At 43.4% G+C, this 20,657-nt stretch overlaps 3 protein-coding genes across 6 annotated transcripts in view; 1 reads left to right on the top strand and 2 right to left on the bottom strand.

Moving 5' to 3' along the window:
- Positions 1–8,102, bottom strand: part of ppp1r13ba (protein phosphatase 1, regulatory subunit 13Ba) — a 45,500-nt gene extending 37,398 nt beyond the window's left edge. Inside the window, exon 1 of one of the 3 annotated variants that reach the window (XM_071382156.1) lies at positions 7,793–8,102. In XM_071382156.1, the coding sequence (XP_071238257.1) occupies positions 7,793–7,801 (9 nt within the window). In that variant the 5' untranslated portion in view covers positions 7,802–8,102. The remainder of the gene's footprint in view (positions 1–7,792) is intronic. The other 2 variants (XM_071382158.1, XM_071382159.1) reach the window with 2 other exon arrangements.
- Positions 8,103–9,002: 900 nt separating this feature from the next.
- Positions 9,003–12,335, bottom strand: ptp4a2a (protein tyrosine phosphatase 4A2a). Its single transcript, XM_071382200.1, has 7 exons — positions 12,184–12,335; positions 11,554–11,682; positions 10,789–11,311; positions 10,524–10,616; positions 10,174–10,304; positions 9,929–10,003; positions 9,003–9,371 (listed from the first exon to the last, which is right to left on the bottom strand). Exons 3-7 carry the CDS (start codon positions 10,882–10,884, stop codon positions 9,260–9,262), a joined length of 507 nt encoding a protein of 168 aa, XP_071238301.1. The 5' UTR covers positions 10,885–11,311; positions 11,554–11,682; positions 12,184–12,335; the 3' UTR covers positions 9,003–9,259.
- An 859-nt stretch (positions 12,336–13,194) lies between these two features.
- gjb9a (gap junction protein beta 9a) lies at positions 13,195–19,006 on the top strand. Of its 2 annotated transcripts, none has more exons than XM_071382536.1 (2): positions 13,195–13,354; positions 14,519–19,006. In XM_071382536.1, the coding sequence occupies exon 2, from the start codon at positions 14,528–14,530 to the stop codon at positions 15,335–15,337; it is 810 nt and encodes a 269-aa protein (XP_071238637.1). In that variant the 5' UTR covers positions 13,195–13,354; positions 14,519–14,527; the 3' UTR covers positions 15,338–19,006. The 2 variants fall into 2 exon arrangements, with proteins under 2 accessions (XP_071238637.1, XP_071238638.1); XM_071382537.1 differs by having other exon boundaries at positions 13,195–13,359.
- Positions 19,007–20,657: the final 1,651 nt, after the last annotated feature.

The following is a 20,657-nucleotide window of genomic DNA, read 5'->3' as shown; positions in this document are numbered from 1 at the left end:
GCATACAACCAGGTAAGGTTGGGCAGGCTCAGTGCTCAAGGGAGCCAGTACGCCTGCACGGTCCGGTATTTCCGGCGCCACTTTCCCGCCCCAGCCCAGTACCACCAGTGCCTACACCACGCAGCAGGCTTCCTGTGCGTCTCCAGAGCCCTGTTCCTCCTCCACGCACTAGCCCTGTGGTGCGTGTCTCCAGCTCATTACCACCGGTTCCTCCTCCACGCACCAAGCCTCCTGTGCGTTTCCAGAGTCCTGTGCGTCCTGTTGCTGCTCCCCGCACTAGCCCTGAGATGCGTGTCCCCAGCCCGGTACCACCAGTTCCGGCACCACGCACCAGGCCTAATGTGCGTCTCCAGGGTCCAGTATGCCCTGTTCCTTCTCCCCGCACTAGCCTTCAGGTGCGTGTCCCCAGCCTGGTACCACCAGTTCCGGCACCACTTTCCAGGCCTACAGTGCGCCTCAGCCGGCCAGAGTCTGCAGTCTGCCCAACGCCGTCTGAGCTGCCCGTCTGCCAAGCGCCGCCTGCGCTGCCCGTCTGCCAAGCGCCGTTAGAGCTGCCCGTCTGTCCCGAGCTTTCAAAGTTGCCCGTCTGTCCCGAGCCTTCAAAGCCGCCCGTCTGTCCCGAGCCTTCAAAGCCGCCCGTCTGTCCCGAGCCTTCAAAGCCGCCCGTCTGTCCCGAGCCTTCAAAGCCGCCCGTCTGTCCCGAGCCTTCAAAGCCGCCCGTCTGTACTGAGCCTTCAGAGTTGTCCGCCAGACAGGAGCCGCTAGAGCCGTCCGCCAGACAGGAGCCGCTAGAGCCGTCCGCCAGACAGGAGCCGCTAGAGCCGTCCGCCAGACAGGAGCCGCTAGAGCCGTCCGCCAGACAGGAGCCGCTAGAGCCTTCCGCCAGCCATGAGCAGCCAGAGCCGTCGTCCCTCAGTCCGGAGCTGTCGTCCCTCAGTCCGGAGCTGTCGCCCCTCAGTCCGGAGCTGTCGCCCCTCAGTCCGGAGCTGTCGCCCCTCAGTCCGGAGCTGTCGCCCCTCAGTCCGGAGCTGTCGCCCCTCAGTCCGGAGCTGTCGCCCCTCAGTCCGGAGCTGTCGCCCCTTGTCCCGGTGCTGCCCCTTATCCCGGTGCTGCCCCTTGTCCCGGTGCTGCCCCTTGTCCCGGTGCTGCCCCTTGTCCCGGTGCTGCCCCTTGTCCCGCTTATGCCCCTTGTCCCGCTTATGCCCCTTGTCCCGCTTATGCCCCTTGTCCCGCTTATGCCCCTTGTCCCGCTTATGCCTCTTATTTTAGGTGGGTGTATTTGGAGGGTGGTCATTGGGAGGGGGCTACAAAAGAGGGAATTTACTATGGTGGGGTGGGGACCACGCCCAGAGCCTGAGCCGCCACCGTGGACAGATGCCCACCCAGACCCTCCCCTAGACTTTATGCTGGTGCGTCCGGAGTTCGCACCTTGAGGGGGGGGGGTTATGTCACGTTCCTGACCTGTTTTCTCTTATTTTTGTATGTGTTTAGTTGGTCAGGGCATGAGTTGGGGTGGGCATTCTATGTTATGTGTTTCTATGTTGGTTTAAATGGGTTGCCTGATATGGTTCTCAATTAGAGGCAGGTGTTTGACATTTCCTCTGATTGAGAACCATATTAAGGTAGGATGTTCTCACTGTTTGTTTGTGGGTGATTGTATCTCGTGTCTGTATGTCCACCACACGGGACTGTTTCGTTTTGTCATTCGTGTATGTAGTCTGTTCCTGTTCTTCGTGTCTATGTAAGTGTTCAGGTCTGTCTACGTCGTTTTGTTGTTTTGTAATTTATCAAGTATATTTTCGTGTTAGTGTTCGTTTACGTCTTGTTAAATAAATTCATTTATGTCCTATAACCACGCTGCACTTTGGTCCAATCCCTACTCCTCCTCTTCAAGCGAAGAGGAGGAGAAAGACCGTTACAGAATGTCTATTGTTTAGCTGGATGTTAATGTGTCCATGGTCAGTGTCCTGTTCCTCCTATTCATAGGTTGCTTTGATGCATTTCTAATACCGTAAGACTTTTTCTGGTAGATGTTTTGGAAGACTCCCTTTCCATCTGTCTGACAATAAATCAAAGCCTTTGCTTATTCAACATTTTTAGGATGGAAAATGGTAAAAAAATGTATATATGCCTTAATTTAAAAAAACATAGCCTCCCATCTTCCATTTGACACCACATTTGAAATGCTCCTATGAACTTCACATGTTGTTGCTCATGGGTCCTTTTACATGTTGTTGCTCATGGGTCCTTTTACATGTTGTTGCTCATGGGTCCTTTTACATGTTGTTGCTCATGGGTCCTTTTACATGTTGTTGCTCACATTTATAAATATAACTTGCAGTTAAATTAGGCGGTGACGTCATCATTTACAGATTGACAATCTGTTGTAAACGGAAATGTGGGCTAATCTGCAAATTTGGGTGGCAGAATTAAAAAATGTCTCTCTCTTAATGTCACCACACCCTCCTCCCTGTCCAACAGAATCATCCACTAGGATAGACATAGACAGAGGTATTTATACACAACAGCTGCCTGACACTGGTTCCTTGGCCTGTATAAACCACTGAGCCCTCTGTGGAAGGCTCAGCCCCATAAACATGTCTAAACCACAGACACACCGACCGAGACAAGCCCTGAAACGGAGCTGCACGTCCCATCCACGATGTAAGGTAATCTCTCCCTGCCACACGCAAGGACGGGGATAGACAGATTGAGAGGAGGAATTCTGTAAGGCTCAGTTTACAACCCTGAGCGAGCTATAATAATATGATTATGGTGGTTGTAAACGTGTGCGTGTGTCCACAGGGTGACAAAAGAAAACATACACCAGGAGAGAGAGAGAGCAAAAACTAATCCAGGAAGGTAAGGTTATTGTCCCCTCACTGTGAGGGAAAAGGATCATGTATTTTTTTCTCCCTAGGGATTGGCCTGTAGCCTTGACTATATAGGGGCTGCTTAGAATCAAACAAAAACCAACCAAGGGTGATAAAACCCAAACCAGTCCTGAAATCATCATCACTGCTAAAGATTCTGTTTCCAAAAAGCAATGCATCTCTGACCTCCTCTGTCCTGCGTCACATAACCTGCTCAGAGCTGCTGTTGTCTCTCAATGAAAGGTCAAAAACCAGACACAAAGAGCTAGAGTGGCTAAACTAGCCTCTGCCGAATAGTATTATACACTCAGTCACACTGAACAGCCTACTCCATGTTAACATTCATAACAAAATCCCACACAGTCAGGTAACTTTTCAAATCTACAAAGACACCACACATGCCTACAGTACAATAAGATACAATACGCATTCATATGCACCAGAAACATTGTCCTCAACCACATACATACTGTGCCTTTCCGGTCTCCTCACCCGAACTACACTCATTAACTAACAAAAAACATCAACAGCCCACCAAACTCTTAAACTTTCGCAAACACATAACACCTTAAAAACATATAATCACACTGTCCAGCTTCCCAAAATGACTCCTAGCCAGCTCTGGATGCCATTTGCTATTTTTAGCAACAACAAATGTTTTTATTTATTTTTATTTCACCTTTATTTAACCAGGTAGGCCAGTTGAGAACAAGTTCTCATTTACAACTGCGACCTGGCCAAGATAAAGCAAAGCAGTGCGACACAAACAACACAGAGTTACACATGGGATAAACAAACGTACAGTCAATAACACAATAGAAAAGTCTATATACAGTTTGTGCAAATGAGGTAAGATAAGGGAGGTAAGCCAATAAATAAGCCATAGTGGCGAAACAATTACAATTTAGCAATTAAACACTGGAGTGATAGATGTGCAGAAGATGAATGTGCAAGTAGAGATACTGGGGTGCAAAGGAGCAAAAAATAAATAACAGTATAGGGATGAGGTAGTTGGGTGGGCTATTTACAGATGGGCTGTGTACAGGTGCAATGATCGGTAAGCTGCTCTGACAGCTGATGATTAAAGTTAGTGAGGGAGATATAAGTCTCCAACTTCAGTGATTTTTGCAATTTGTTCCAGTCATTGGCAGCAGAGAACTGGAAGGAAAGGCGGTCAAAGAAGGAGTTGGCTTTGGGGATGACCAGTGAAATATACCTGCTGGAGCACGTGCTGCTATGGTGACCAGTGAGCTGAGATAAGGTGGGGCTTTACCTAGCAAAGACTTATAGATGACCTGGAGCCAGTGGGTTTGGCGATGAATATAAAGCGAGAGCCAGCCAACGAGAGCATACAGGTCGCAGTGGTGTGTAGTACATAAGGGCAGTCAGAGCCAAAGCTGGACAGGACAGGGGCAGGACAGAGGCAGGACAGCGGCAAGACAGGACAGGGACAAGACAGGACAGGGCAGCGGCTGGACAGGACAGGGGCAAGACAGGCCAGGGCAGCGGCAGCGCCCACCTCCCAGTCAGGCTCCAGTCTGTCCAGTGCTACTGCTATAGCCCTGTCTGTCCGCCCGTTCGTTCACCTTAGCTGCCCTGCGCCTTCCTGTTCTCTTTCTCCTGTGGCCCGGGACATACCGTCTGGTGGAGCCAGGCCTTGGTCACACTGACCAGGCTGTGCTGCACCATGCTGAAGAACCTCTTCATAGAGCTGGAGGGAGAGGATTTTCACAGGCAAACAGACGGACAGGCAGGGCTAAGAGACTCACTCACTGTCTCTCTGTGTGTGTGTGTGTGTGTGTGTGTGTGTGTGTGTGTGTGTGTGTGTGTGTGTGTGTGTGTGTGTGTGTGTGTGTGTGTGTGTGTGTGTGTGTGTGTGTGTGTGTGTGTGTGTGTGTGTGTGTGTGTGTGTGTGTGTGTGTGTGTGTGTGTGTGTGTGTGTGTGTGTGTGTGTGTGTGTGTGTGTGTGTGACACCAGGCAGTAGAAGGATAGGGGTTGGGGTGTCAGTGAGTGAACGTGAGGAGCGGAGCCAGGGTGATGGTGTGTGTGCTGGTAAATGCAGCCAGAGCCAGGCCAGGGGTAACTTCATGAGGCCGCCCATCTTCAGAATTAGATTCCCAAGGAACAGGCTGTGTGAGGCAGAGAGAGACAAGAGGCGCCTGGTGACACTAATCAGACCAGGATGTCACTGTGACAGGGCACCTATAGGAGGAACAGGACACTCACTGACCACGGGCACATAAGCATCCAGCTAAACAACACACAGACACACACACACTTCTTGTTCAAACAACAGGTGTCTTACATTTGATCACCCTGTTGTTGCAGGAAATTTCCAGGAAATGCAAACTTGTAGTGCATTCAAGGTTTAAAAAGGCTTCTAAAGTTTGTAATTTTTACTATAAAATGTCAGACTGGATTTGTCCTACAAAAATGTCCATTAATTATAATCCACACAATAATTCACATTTCCTATTGCTGCAGGATTATTTACTGCTGTGAGAAACAGATTAAGTTCAAATCCCACATCTGTACCATTCAAAACAGAAACAACCTAGCAACCACACAACTAAAACCTGCTGAGAGGAGAAAAAACATTCAGACAGGCTGATAGGAAATTATTCCATTGTAGAAAACAAAATGATGCCATCCCATCTTTTCGAATGCACTTGATATTCGGTTTGAGGAGTGACGAGATGGATCTGTGCTGACTGATTCCAATGAAGCCCAAATCTAACGGTTGTGCCAGCAACACTCCGGGCCTTGTCAATAATACATCTGAGGACACAAACCAGGCGCTGTCGCAGTGGGCCTGGAGCTAGGCTGACTGATGAGCCACTGCCTGGAGAGCCTGTGATGCACAGTTTACCCTGTCACTCAGACCTCATCTACCAGGCAGACAGAGAAAGACAGTTCTCTCTCTCTCTCTCTCTGTGTGTGTGTTAGTTATAAACAAAGTGTATTTTAAGCTCCCTTTAAAACGAATACTCCTGGGGCATCGAATGAACCAAATGAACAGGAATACAAATCATTCAAGAGATTTTCAGATAAAGTATCTCTTTATCAGTGGATGGATTTGCAACGTGTCTGTTGGGTGGAAGACATAATGTGAAACTTTTAACAGAGCCCATACTTCCATGACAGACAACAGAGATAAGAAACCAGAATGCAGACAGTTTGATGTTTCAGAGTCAGACACACTCTGGACCAACCAACACCTGATTTAGTGTCCTGGCTAGCTGGCTCCCCTGTGCAGCACAGAACAGTCAATAAATTGTCAAAAGCAACCACTGTGTAGGGGAACGGGCTTGCCTGGCACCACTAAAAGAGCTAAAATCCTGTTCTTCCAGAGATTTTTGAAGTTAAACGCAGGACATAGCTGTAAACACTGCACTTCATCTGTAGTCTATTCAATGGAGCTGACAGCCTCCCATTCACACTGCTGACATACATGCCCAGTGGGTTTGCACATAGACAGGGAACTGGGGGGAGTGTTTACCATAAAGGCAAGAGGTTGAATGGGAGGATCTGAACCCAGTATGTTCTGGATCAGATTTATAGCTCTGAGATGTGACGGGACCCTGCCTTGGAGCAGCTCACAGAGACCAGCACTGTCTGATCCATGTTCTGCCACTAATTTTATCCTCTAGTCTAGAGAGATCACGGTTGGGTTGAATTCCATTTCGATTCAGTAAGTTCAGGAAGTAAACTGAAATTCCAATTCAAAACAAAATTTTCCTCTGTTGTATTGGGAATTTCACTTTACTTCCCTGAACTGACTGAATTGAAATGTAATTGACTCTAACACCGAAAGGCACATCAATACAAATGGCATGGCGGGATTCATAAAAACAACAGCAGCTCGACTACACAGTGATGCAAGGCTTCACTTCCACTAATGAGAACTGAGGAGGAGGACTCTCACTATAACCACAACAGTAAGTCAGTAAATTAAACAGGCTAAGTCTTTGTAAGCTTACAACTGGCTACTGGTCAAGTCATGAGATGGGAGAGTACAAAATGGCTCACAATCAATATCAGTCAGTTAACTCCACTTGGTCTGAGCAGAGTGAATAGAGGGCTCTGAACTTGATCTTTGGCTCAAAAACACCAGCGTTGTACTACAGTAGAGTATATGCTAATAACTGTGATGTTTAAAACACTCTCACTCCCAATGATAATGAATGTCCAACACAGTCCATTAGCAGTGTCTTTCCTGACTATTCCACCCAAATTCTAAACTCCGGTGTCTTAAATAGCTATGAGAGCAGTTGTATCAAATCTGGGTGGAAATAAAGGTAATGGGAGAGGTGAAGGATCGAAAAGAGGCTTCTGTAGTACAGGGAAGACAAAAGGGGGTTGAGGGAGAAATAGGACTGCCCTGCTAGACATGATAAAGAACATACAAATGGAATATGTGCGTGTGTGTGAATAAAGCAGTTGTGAAACTTTCAACCCACTACACTGCCTCGCTAATTATAGAAGTCGAAAATAGGACAATGAGCAAAAGCCAGTTAACAAGCATGAGGAGATCCATGTTGGAGCCGTGTGTGTGTACTTCCCTAAACTGACAACAGATACTGGTCGACTGACACTGACAGGGAGGTTACAGGTCTTGGTGAATGTGCGTCACTGGGTGGGTGACCACAAGTATTGCCTGTCACTGTTGTGTGGGGATCTTCCCTAGGCTACCCTAAAAGTCTGCATTATTCCGCTTCATATTCATCTCTCTCATTGATGGGAGTATTGTAGCTCACCCACCACTCAAAATCCATATGTAAATTCTATTCAAATTAACGGGTTTTATTTTATACACGAGCTCATTTGTTCGAAGCTATCCACAGGTATCTGTTCATTCTATCCACAATATATTTTTCCAAGACTTCTAAAACTATCAAATTTTTAAAAATGTACTTACCGGCGTCATGATTTTAGTCAGTCATTTAATGTTTATCCCAGCCAATCTCTTGGAGAAACTCTCTCTCTCTCTGCCCCAAATAACTGGTCGGTATGGTCGAGTGCGTCCCTCTCCAGAATCGGATGTAATGGTCCTAAAGTAACGACACTTGGTCCCACAGCGATGCAGGCATAACTAGACGCCGAGGGCGAAGTGGGTCACGGCACGCAATAGTCACTGAACATCACTCAGCGTAGTTGGGAGGCATGTTGTTTCGGCGAGTTTGCTGCTGAGTGACTGAAAGTTCATGCCACAAATAATTCGCCGATTGCCTTTAGAGGGTTCGACCGCCCGCGCGCTCGAATAAATAGTATAATCCAAGGCCAGGACAAGACCGCTAAAATGCTGTTGTAGCAAAGACGGCTGCTTTTACATGGTTATCGGTGAAATAATACTGCAAATGTTAACCCAAACGCTCTAAAGTAATGTATGCTTCATATCAAGAAAATGTGACATCAAATCCATTCCAACCGCAACAATGTTACTTTGATTTTCAAGCCTGGATAGCCACATTATGACGTTCGGTGCTAAATCTATGTAGTTATTATCAGCCCCTGGTCTCGTCCTCGTTTATTTGACAAGCTTAATCAAAATAGAACAGCGAACAGTTTTAAATTCACAAGATAATGCAACCTACTTTCCAACCGCAGCTACAAACGGCATGACAGGCAGGGGACGGGAAACGATTCATTGGATCGTTCAGGTCTGACAACAAAAAAAAGAATTCATCAAATGAATTGTATTAACTTTATTTATTGAGGTGTTCTAATGTGTGTAGGCCTACATATTGTAGTGGTGGTGCTCATCATCCAAAACATGATCACGTTACTCTTATTTACAGCACAAAAACTGAACTAAAATTAAGGTATTTACTCTGAAATTAAATGGTAATACCTATAGGCCTAAATGACATGTTGATTCATGAGTCATTCAAATACAGCAATCCCCATTTGGTACCAGGCAGTTACCCAAATATGTTGAGATAAGTTATAATTCATTTCTACCACAGAATTTCGTAGGAAATACCAGGTAAATACAGTATTTATGCAGATTTGTGCTCATCCTTGATGATCTTATTTTTAAACATATGTAATACTATCAAAGGCTGTTAAACAAAAACACATTTCAGCCTTTGCACAACTCATACATGATCACACCAACAACAACAAGGAACAATTTTAAACATCTTGCTTTAATGAATCACTACAGTAGTTTAGGAAAACAGCAGTGCTAACAACTCAGAATCATCTCTAACTGGTCTTTTCACATTGTTTACTTTGATCAAATTAAATGTTACTATTTAGACTGGTAATCAATACGTTTTTTTTCTTTCAGTATATATTTTTTATTATTTGAGTATAATCAATAACTTTTCTTATAGTAGTCAGTTTCTTTGTTGAGTAAATCTTGCCAATACCGCTTATCTTCTTACTGAATGCAGCAATTTTGTCCATTGGCATCTTTGAAGCGGAGACGCATCTTGGGCTTGTAGTTTTCGAGGTACATTAGTTGTTTTGAGTTGAAGGCTCCACGTCTCTTTCTGAGAGAAGAAACACAGACAAAATGATGGCATTTTGATGATTTCTGATGGTTTTGATGATTTGGCATTTTGATGGCATTTTAAATGTCACACTGACGTATTCAGGAATCACCTCATCATAATTTATATCATCTTCATTTTTAAATCACAGTAGCGAGAAGATTTGATAATTTATGAAAATGATTATCCATTATTAGTATTCAGAAAAATGTTTGAAGTATCCAAATATTATCAATGTAGAGAACTTGTGGGCAGCAGGTAGTTTACCAGTTAAATGCGTTGGGCCAGTGACCGAAAGGTTGCTGGTTCGAATCCCAGAGCCAACTAGATAAAAAACCTACCAATGTGCCCTTGAGCCAGGCACTCAACCCTAATTGCTCCAGGGTCGCCGTCAATAACGGCTGATCCCTGGCCGTGGCCCCACTCTCCAAGGGTGTCTCAGGGGGAATGGGGTATGCATAAAAACTTATTTTCAATTCACACATGCATAATACACACTTGAACATGTATGAAATAGAACAAATTATAAGCACCCACCAAATTATTATATAACTTACTGTCTTATAAAGTGAACAGCATCTTCATACTCCATCCCACACTCAATCAACGCCAACGCTACCAGGACTGGGGCTCTGGGGAGAAATGATATCAATCACATCAAGTGTACTGTAGAAATGGGAAAGTTGGTGTAATATAAAATACCCCTCCTTCACTAAATAACCACATTCACTAAACACTGCTTTGAGTTGGTGGCTAGCAGACATTCGAAGGAAGGAGAAGATACAATATGTAGACAACTCACCGACCCAACCCCGCCACACAATGCACTGCAATGCAACAACCGGGTTCCTCTCTGAATTTACACTTCAGGAGGTTGAGCCAGTCATCAACGACTTGTTCAGGGGGTGAAGAACCATCGTCAAAGGGCCAATCCTGTTTGGAGAGAACATACGGTTGGAATTAGGCTCTGTTAAAGGATTAATTGATTAGGTAGGGTAATTGATAGGCCTAATGCTTTCATGCTACCTCCATCATTAGGAAAAGGACAGGCCTAGATATCATGCAGATACAATAGAAATGCCTGAATCAACTCCAACCAAATTTGAAGGTCTAACAGGTTAAGATAGCGGCAGAACAGAGCAGTTGTCTCACCACAACAGTGATGCCTTCCTGCTCCACAGGGGTTTTGTCGTAAGTGGCATCACACACTCTGACCAGTGTCTGCACTCCAAAAGCCTTCAGATCCTATAATAGATAAGTGATTTTAGTTTAGCAAGTAATCATTCAACACACTTGTTTTTCAGTTCATTCCAAATATGGTTTAACATATAAGAACTCTATAAACCAAATAACACAATGCTTCATGTAAATGCAAAGCATAAGGGATATGTATTAGTAGGAGTCAATGATACCGTACCTCTATAAACTTCACCAGCTGGGAGTTGGTGGGATTGTGGGTGATCAGAAACTTCATACAGTCATGGGAGATCTCAACAGGGGCGGGGCGATTCATCTTGACAGACAGAGAAGGCAGTCTTCCAGGAGAGGGTGTACAGTAGTAGAGAAAAGTACTCCAAAATGGTAGCTAGATTGAGTATAAAGGTGGTTATTGAAAGATATAGGCTATGGAGAATGGGGCAAAAGTAAATAAAAAGTGGAATATGAAAAGGAAACAAAAGAAAGAAAAGGGGTATCCCTTTAGATTTTAAATCCCAACTAGCCCATTCAGGAATTATTTAGTGGTTGTTAGTGGCTGGATTAGCTCAATCCAAGCCATATACTTGGATAAATATCAGCCCCTCTCTCTCCAGGAGTACTGGTCGACTTCTGGTGGGGTATTTCTTCATATGTTTGGCTGCAGGCTGCTCACAGGTGCTGGTGCTGTGCCTGGCAAAAGTCTCCACAGTGCGGCACCCTCACAAACGCCATAAATGTGCTGCCTGAAAACATATAGTTCACAGGGAGGAATGGTTTTATCAGCAACACAGCCCAATTACTAACACGTAATAGACTAGCTGCAAAGTAGGATAGCCTGAACCAATTCAGGCTATATAAAAGAGTCCATACAATGTCATGTCTGTCACGTTGTACTACACGTCTCATGTAATTTTGATTTGCGATAATGAAATAGGTCTAACATGTTGAATAACACTGAGAAAATCAATGAGTGAAACAAACCAACCGTTGTGTGCTGAGTAACGTTGCGTTCATCCAGCGTGCACAAGGCGGTGTGGCAACTCTGCACACCATTGATTCTTCTCTCTACAGTGGCACAGCCTAGGGCTCCTGCTGCTCACAAAGAACTCCTGACCTGTAAAACAAAGCATTTGGCTAAATCATAGCGTATACATTAAAGCCACGTTTAGGAACAATGCTGTGATGCCTAAACGTACTGTAGTAACAATATAAAATACATTTTTTACATTACATTAAAGTTTCATTCAGCTCATAGAAGAGGAACAATACCATTTATTTACAAACATTACAGCTCTCTCTCTTTGTCCCTCTATCACTGTCTGTCTCTCTGGCAAGAATAGTTCAATACAGTAAATGCAATGATTACATATTATACACGATGCAATAATAGCTATACACGTAGCTATTGCAGAAGCACTTGCATTTAGCCATCATAGCGAGCTAGTTATTAGCTTGCTAGAGGTTAATCTAATAAACTAGCCATTTGCCATAGATGGCGACAGTATTTGGGAGTCAAGCTAGGTTAGCTAGCACGTTGGCAACGCAGCAGATAAAACTAACGTTAGCTAGCTAACAATGACGTGCCAGATGTTTAGGCAACTATCTAGTTACTTACAAAAAGCTGATGATTGACGTCTTCAATGAAAATTCGATGAAAGACTGGTTGAAAAAAGCAACATATCCGTTTGTTGACAGCAGTGCTAAAAAGCGTTAGCTTGCTAGCGGCTTGGTATTATACCACGTGACGTACGTGACGTCAACGTGTGTATTGGAAAAAAATACAGTGAGCATTTTCATTCAGATTCTCAACACTAGAGGGAGTCACAGTTATTTGGAGAAAGAATACAACATAGTTTTAGGGATTATTCCATGTTAATTCAATAATAGACCTTGATGGTGATAGAGGATATTGCATGTTTGACCAATTCTGACGGCAAAGACACTCTACAAAAAAAGTCTGCATTGACAAGAAATCTAGTAGATGCATTAATTGCCATAGCAATTTGCCATAATGAAATAGGCCTAAATAGGCCATCATTGTAAATAAGAATTTGTTCTTAACTGACTTGCCTAGTTAAATAAAGATTACATTTAAACAATTTTAAAAAATGCCATAGAGGTCATCATTCTGTGTTACCCAATCTTAACAGTGGAGGCTGGTGGGAGGAGCTATAGGAGGACATGTTCATTGTAATGGCTGGAATGGAACAAATGAAATGTAGTCAAACATGTGGTTTCCATATGTTTGATGTGTTTGATACCATTGAATTTAATTCCATTCCAGCCATTACAATGAGCCCATCCTTCTATAGCTTCTCCCCCCAGCCTCCACTGAATCTTAGGATTCCACATGTGTGAAATGCCATATTAGTCTTACTGCTTACAGTAGGCCTATGATGCTCTCACAGTCCACAGCCATCTCTCTCTCTCTCTCTCTCTCTCTCTCTCTCTCTCTCTCTCTCTCTCTCTCTCTCTCTCTCTCAGGTAGTGGGCTTGGATTCACAGGTCTGTTCTTGTGTGGTTTCCTTGAGTCCTCATGAATAGATAAACACACACCCACACACCCTTTGTTTAGCAGGTAAAAAAACTACACCACTGCCAATAATATACAGTCCTCACTCCTCACACACCTGGGGCTGGTAGGCTAGGCTGTTTGCGCTTGGTAGTTTTCCATGTGACACAGGCAGGATTTCTGAGAAAGGAAAGAGAGATACCTGAGGATAGATTCCTGCTGTGTTTGTTCCGCTGGAATATTTACATTTTTCTGATCCCAGTTCATATCCCAAGTAAGGTAATTTTCAGCCTACTTTAATGAATGCATGTCTTAACTATATTGTCTTAGGGAATTGAGGAGAAATTAACTTAACATTCAGAGATCCAGTGGTACGAAAGGCCTGACACAGTAGAGGCTCTGTACAAAAGAGACGTTCCTGTTTCCTACTGTATGTTTATTATCTCTACACATTAGGTGTTCTATACTCAAGGTGCTTAACGTGTCTTTACTAATAATGATAATAATACATTTTATTTGACATAGCTATTTAGGACGCTGAAAGACACCTTATATTATAAGTACATCAAATCAATCACCGTCTGTTTGTTCAGTGATGTGAATGTAGTGATAAGGCACTTTTGCTTTCTACCAACATTGCAATACCTCTGTACACATTTAAATGACCATTTACTGGCAAGTACTGTTGTTGCAAAGACTTTAGTAATAATGAATCAATAAATAAAATACAATCACGATCTGGAATACTGAATACTTGTCAAATACAGGCCTACGCTCAAACAGTAAATATATAATGAATAGTCTGAGTGGATGTGGGAGACATAAAATACAATGGTATCATTTTACATGATGGCGTCATTACTGACATAATGGAAAAGTACGTGTTCCATTTATTTTATTTACGTAAGGCCTACAGTTTCAAAATTGATTGCTGTGCTTCGAAGCTCTAAAAGCATTTAGAGCGGATAAATCCTATCAGAAGGTAGATTAGTTTAATCTCCATGGACCAATTAAAGAGGACATAACACAAAACCATATACACATACCGTAGGCCATTTAGGTCTTGTTAGATTCATGAAATGATGAGTCAAGAATTTAATTATCTAACTTCCCTTCATTGAAAGTGTGCTGGTTTTACAATAAATGGACTTCCTCTATTGTAAATAAACTAGGTGTGGTTTCTTCATGGACATTTTAGTGTTGAATTTAGTAATGTCAATGCCTACACTGCTTTGTGAAGACTCACAGAGTAGCAAGCGAGAACTAATGCCATCACACAGAAAATAATGTGTTTAACTGCACTGAAAAGGATTGAAGATTGGCCATGTCAGTGTCTTTGTGGTCAGGATTAGTCTATGTATTTATTTAATTTATGACAGATTTGTTTTAACCCTGTGTGTGACCATATTGCCTTGTGACTGACTTCTGTGTTTGACAGGCCACAGGGATGAACTGGTCAGCACTAGAGAGCCTACTCAGCGGGGTCAACAAGTACTCCACCGTGTTTGGCCGTGTGTGGCTGTCCATGGTGTTTGTGTTCCGTGTCATGGTGTTCGTGGTTGCCGCCCAGCGTGTGTGGGGAGACGAGAGCAAGGACTTTGTGTGCAACACCAGGCAGCCCGGCTGCACCAACGTCTGTTACGACAGCATCTTCCCCATCTCACACATCCGCCTGTGGGCCCTCCAGCTCATCTTCGTCACCTGTCCATCTCTCATGGTCATGGCTCACGTCAAGTATCGCGAGGGGAAGGATTCAAAGTATGCTTCCCAGCACCAGGGCTCTCACCTGTACGCCAACCCAGGAAAGAAACGTGGAGGCCTGTGGTGGACCTACCTGGTCAGCCTGATCTTCAAGGCCGTGGTTGACGCAGCCTTCCTTTACATTCTCTACTATATCTACCATGGCTATGACATGCCACGTCTCTCCAAGTGTGCCCTGGAGCCTTGCCCAAACACAGTGGACTGCTACATATCCAGGCCCACGGAGAAGAAGATCTTCACCATCTTCATGGTGGTCTCCTCAGCCGTCTGCATCTTCATGTGCATCCTGGAGATGTTCTATCTGTTGGGCAAGCGGTTACAAAAGGTGTTCAAAGTACGGCAGGCCAACAAGAGACTTCTCTTCGCTGAGTGCCATGAGGTGACCAACATCGCTCCGCCGAGGTCATTGTATATCAGGGTAGATCCAACTATTGGGAGCCAGCAGAACATCAGCAGACAGAAGAAGGCAGAGGAGGCTGCTGCCACAAGTCTGTAGTCCTGATCTGTTTGATTTTGGTGCATATAGCACTGACTTTGCTGAGAGCTACTTTACTGAGGAAAAATGTACTTAGATATGTGGTTGTCCCACCTAGCTATCTAAAGATGAATGCACTAACTGTAAATCGCTCTGGATAAGAGTGTCTGCTAAATGACTAAAATGTAAATCCATATTGCACTGACTTTGGGGGTAGCTACTTTATGGAGGAAAAATATACTTACTATGACTGAGATATATGGTTGTCCCACCTAGATATATTAAGATGAATGCACTAACTGTACATTTTGCTCTATACTGGAGCATTTTGGATTTTAGATCAAGTATTTTATATGAAGCGACAGTACAGAATGTACCGCTTAGAAATGAAAGCTCTTTATATATCTAGTCCCTCCGTTTGAAGACGTCATAAGTATTTGGACAAATTCACTTATAGTGTATTAAAGTAGTAAAAAGTTTAGTATTTGGTCCCATATTACCAGCAGGCAATGACTACATCAAGCTTGTTGGATGCATTTGCAGTTTGTTTTGGTTGTGTGTTATGTTTTTCCCAATAGAAACTTAATAGTGAATGATAATTGTATTTCTAAGTGAGTAAATGAGATGTTTCTGAACATTTCTAAATGAATCCTGATAATGCAATGATTAACAAAAATCATGAATGAATCATGAAAATTTACAGGTGAGAAAATTACAGAGGCTATACAAAACATGCTAACTACTCACCATTCCCAAGATGAAATCAAATCAAATATTATTTGTCACATGCTTCGTAAACAACAGGTGTAGACTAACAGTGAAATTCTTACTTACAGGCCCTTCCCAACAATGCAGAGAGAAAAATATATAAAAATAATAACACAAGGAATAAATACACAATGAGTAACAATAGCTTTATATACACGGGGTACCAGTAGCAAGTCGATGTGCAGGGGTACGGGGTTATTGTTGGAGATATGTACATACTGTATAGGTAGGGGTGAAGTAAGTAGGCAACAGGATAGATAATAAACAGTAGCAGCAGCATATGTGATGAGTCAAAAGAGTTAGTGCAAAGAGGGTCAATGCAGTCCGGGTAGCTATTTGGTTAACTATTTAGTAGTCTTATGGCTTAGGGGTAGAAGCTGTTCAGGGTCCTATTGGTTCCAGACTTGGTGCATCGGTACCGCTTGCCATGTGGTAGCAGAGAGAACAGTCTATGACTTGGGTGGCTGGAGTCTTTGACGATTTATAGGGCCTTCCTCTGACACCGTTCGGTATAGAGGTCCTGGATGGCAGAGAGCTTGGCTCCAGTTTTGTACCTGGCCATACGCACTACCCTCTGTAACGACTTGCATTCAGATGACAAGCAGGATACTTCACAATTCATTCATGATTATAGATAAGATAATCTTCAAAGATTCTTCAAAGTAGCCACCCTTTGCTTTGATGACAGCTTTGCACACCCTATTTGACCAAGAAGGAGAGTGATGGTTTGGGATGAGTCGGACCGCAGAGTGAAGGAAAAGCAGCCAACAAGTGCTCAGAATATGTGGGAACTCCTTCAAGACTGTTGGAAAAGCATCCACAGAAGCCCGCTCTAAATGTTCAAAATATAATTTAGACCCAGACGATCAATAGTTTATAAAACATTTTTTTTATCACAAGCACATACAGGTATCTGCCAAAATTAAGGAAACACCAACATAAAGTGTCAGGAAAGCTGCAGTTTGGGCAGCATGTGCGCCAAATATAGGCTACAGCTTGTTGCGTTGTGGCCCTAAACATATAATCCATAGAAGGTTTTGTAACCCCGGGGCCTATGATTTCTTAATCCGGTCCTGCAAATGCATTCAACAAGTTTGTTGTCACAAGCTTGATGTAGTTATAGTGTGCAATGAATATGGGACCAAATACTAAACTTTTGACTACTTGAATACACTTTAAGTGAATTTGTCCAAATACATATGACATCTTCAAATGGGGGGACTACTGTGGGTACATAAAGTGCTTTCATTTCTAAATGGTAAAACAGATACTGCATGTATGAAACTGCCCTCAAATATGAGGTGACATTTTGTACTGTCGCCAATATGACCAATATGTATAGAGTCAGATTTAGAATTTTAGCTTCACTGTCCAAATACATACAGGGGTGAAAATGTGTGTATTTTTTAAGATATATATGCAGTATATTTTTTGTTGTTGTAATAATTAAGGCACTGTCCATAACCCCTAACTCTATGTAGAGGGCTTAGTAGTAGGCTAGGTCAGGTCTAGTCCCCAATGAAAATTGAAGTATAGAATATCAAAGGAAACCTGTTTCCAACCTATTCAATTGAATATTTATTGTGCGCATGACTCAAAGGCTGATGGCCATAACAAAGGCAACGACACCCACTCTCAGTCATTTTGAAATGTGCATTGTTCACCTCACTCACTCAGAACACCATGCAAATGAAATCACCTCTCACTCTTCTACAAAAAGGAATTTGCATTGCCACCACAGACAATTCAATACCCTTTTCCTGCTGTATGCTTTACACGATATAAAGGCAACAACCTTTATACAATTCAAAAGGTCACAACAATCTTTGCACGGTTCAAAAGCTACAACAAAAATTATTAAACAGATCAATTTAAAAGCTCTCCCTTTTCTGAAATCCTCTCTTTTTACTCTTTCTCTCACTGGTTCTATCCCCGTCTGCGTTCTAAAGCCTCAGCCCACACTGTCTCTCTCTCTCACTGGTTCTATCCCCGTCTGCATTCTAAAGCCTCAGCCCACACTGTCTCTCTCTCTCACTGGTTCGATCCCCGTCTGCGTTCTAAAGCCTCAGCCCACACTGTCTCTCTCTCTCACTGGTTCTATCCCCGTCTGCGTTCTAAAGCCTCAGCCCACACTGTCTCTCTCTCTCACTGGTTCTATCCCCGTCTGCGTTCTAAAGCCTCAGCCCACACTGTCTCTCTCTCTCACTGGTTCGATCCCCGTCTGCGTTCTAAAGCCTCAGCCCACACTGTCTCTCTCTCTCACTGGTTCTATCCCCGTCTGCGTTCTAAAGCCTCAGCCCACACTGTCTCTCTCTCTCACTGGTTCTATCCCCGTCTGCGTTCTAAAGCCTCAGCCCACACTGTCTCTCTCTCTCACTGGTTCTATCCCCGTCTGCGTTCTAAAGCCTCAGCCCACACTGTCTCTCTCTCTCAGCTAAAACGCCTTTTAAAATAGCACACTCCATCCACAGCACAGCACATTGCCTGCCTTAACGTTACATAAGTGACACCTGTTGCCCTTTTACTTGTACTTCCCTCCTACAATTCCCTTTCTCCATTATCAACACACCCTCTCCCTCACTCTATTCTTCCCTCTGTCATCTAACCACAATAACAATTTCCTTTAGTGCTCTCTCGTTGCCATGCTTATTGTCCCTCATTCTAGTATGGTCTGATCCCACTGGGCACAGATGTCTATTCCACGTTGGTTCAACGTTATTTCATTGAAACGACGTGGAAACAATGTCGATTCAACAAGTGTAGCACCTGGCAGATATTCTACTGCATGATTCACCCACTCGGCTACACCCACTCATGCAGTGTCCTAGTTGGCTACATATCACACTGTAGAAACAAGCACACAGCATGCATCCCCACATACTCCTTGAAAAAAATTTTGTGAGAAAATAAATGTTTAATCTGAAAAAATGTAATTTCTTTATTCGCTAATGATAATAGTAAATACTACAGTATTTTATTTGCATAAACCTTACCCATTCCTCCATATCGCAATTTTTGCGATATTCTTTTGCAGTATTCTTTTACCACAGTATTTATACTATAGTTACCTGTAAATATATAGCACATCAATGATGTCGCTCTTGCTGCTGGTGAGTCTCTGATACACCTCTACGCAGACGACATCATTCTGTATACTTCTGGCCCTTCTTTGGACACTGTGTTAACAACCCTCCAGACGAGCTTCAATGCCATACAACTCTCCTTCCGTGGCCTCCAATTGCTCTTAAATACAAGTAAAACTAAATGCACGCTCTTCAACCGATCGCTGCCTGCACCTGCCCGCCCGTCCAGCATCACTACTCTGGACGGTTCTGACTTAGAATATGTGGACAACTACAAATACCTAGGTGTGTGGTTAGACTGTAAACTCTCCTTCCAGACTCACATCAAACATCTCCAATCCAAAGTTAAATCTAGAATTGGCTTCCTTTTTCGCAACAAAGCATCCTTCACTCATGCTGCCAAACATACCCTCGTAAAACTGACCATCCTACTGATCCTCGACTTCGGCAATGTCATTTACAAAAGCCTCCAATACCCTACTCAATAAATTGGATGCAGTCTATCACAGTGCAATCCGTTTTGTCACCAAAGCCCCATATACTACCCACCACTGCGACCTGTACGCTCTCGTTGGCTGGCCCTCGCTTCATACTCGTCGACAAACCCACTGGCTCCAGGTCAAGGGGTCTGAATACACCGTATACCATAGTATACTATAGTATTTTTTCATGTGGGTTGTCATGCCAATGGACTTGGCAAGAGCAAAAACAGATCTGGGACCAGGCTAATATAGAGAGCCTTCAGAAAGTATCCATGCCCCTCGACTTATTCCACATTGTTGTGTTACAGCCAGAATAAAAGCGAAAACATGTTTTTAGAAATGTTTGCTAACTTTTTGAAATGAAATACAGAAATATCTTTGTAGTGACTGGGTGTATTGATACACCATCGAAAGTGCAATGAATAACTTCACCATGCTCAAACGGATATTCAATGTCTGCTTTAAAAAAAAATCTACCAATAGGTGCCCTTCTTTGCGAGGCATTGGAAAACCTAACTGGTCATTGTGGCTAAATCTGTGTTTGAAATTCACTGCTCGACTGAGGGACCTTACAGATAATTGTATGTGTGGGTTACAGAGATGAGGTAGTTATAAAAAATAATGTTAAACATTATTATTGCACATGGAGTGAGTCCATGGAACTTATGTGACTTGTTAAGCAAATTTTACTCCTGGACTTATTTACACTTGCCATGAAAAAGGGTTGGAATACATATTGACTCAAGACATTTCTGTCACGGTTTTCTTCGTCCTCCTCATCTGACGAGGAGTAAGAAATGTCGGACCATGGCGCAGCGTGGTATGTGTCCATAATATATTTTAATGAGACAAACGAACACAGAAACAAAACGATACGTGAAATACAAACTGAAACAGTTCCGTGTGGGACAAACACTGACACGGAAAATAACCACCCACGAAACCCAGGTGAAAAAAGGCTACCTCAGTATGAGTCTCAATCAGAGACAACTAACGACACCTGCCTCT

Source organism: Salvelinus alpinus, chromosome 34 (genome assembly GCF_045679555.1).
Source record: "Salvelinus alpinus chromosome 34, SLU_Salpinus.1, whole genome shotgun sequence".
Classification (NCBI taxonomy): domain Eukaryota; kingdom Metazoa; phylum Chordata; class Actinopteri; order Salmoniformes; family Salmonidae; genus Salvelinus; species Salvelinus alpinus.
This window is presented reverse-complemented; position numbering and strand designations above follow the sequence as displayed.

What these genes read in the sequence shown, in the direction of transcription:
- ptp4a2a (XM_071382200.1), bottom strand. Translation starts at nt 10,884, where the DNA reads ATGAATCGCCCCGCCCCTGTTGAGATCTCCCATGACTGTATGAAGTTT. An exon ending in AGCTGGTGAAGTTTATAGAG is followed by an intron (nt 10,617 to 10,788) that starts GTACGGTATCAT and finishes TATCTATTATAG; the next exon opens with GATCTGAAGGCTTTTGGAGT. An exon ending in AGGAAGGCATCACTGTTGTG is followed by an intron (nt 10,305 to 10,523) that starts GTGAGACAACTG and finishes CTCTCCAAACAG; the next exon opens with GATTGGCCCTTTGACGATGG.
- gjb9a (XM_071382536.1), top strand. Translation starts at nt 14,528, where the DNA reads ATGAACTGGTCAGCACTAGAGAGCCTACTCAGCGGGGTCAACAAGTAC.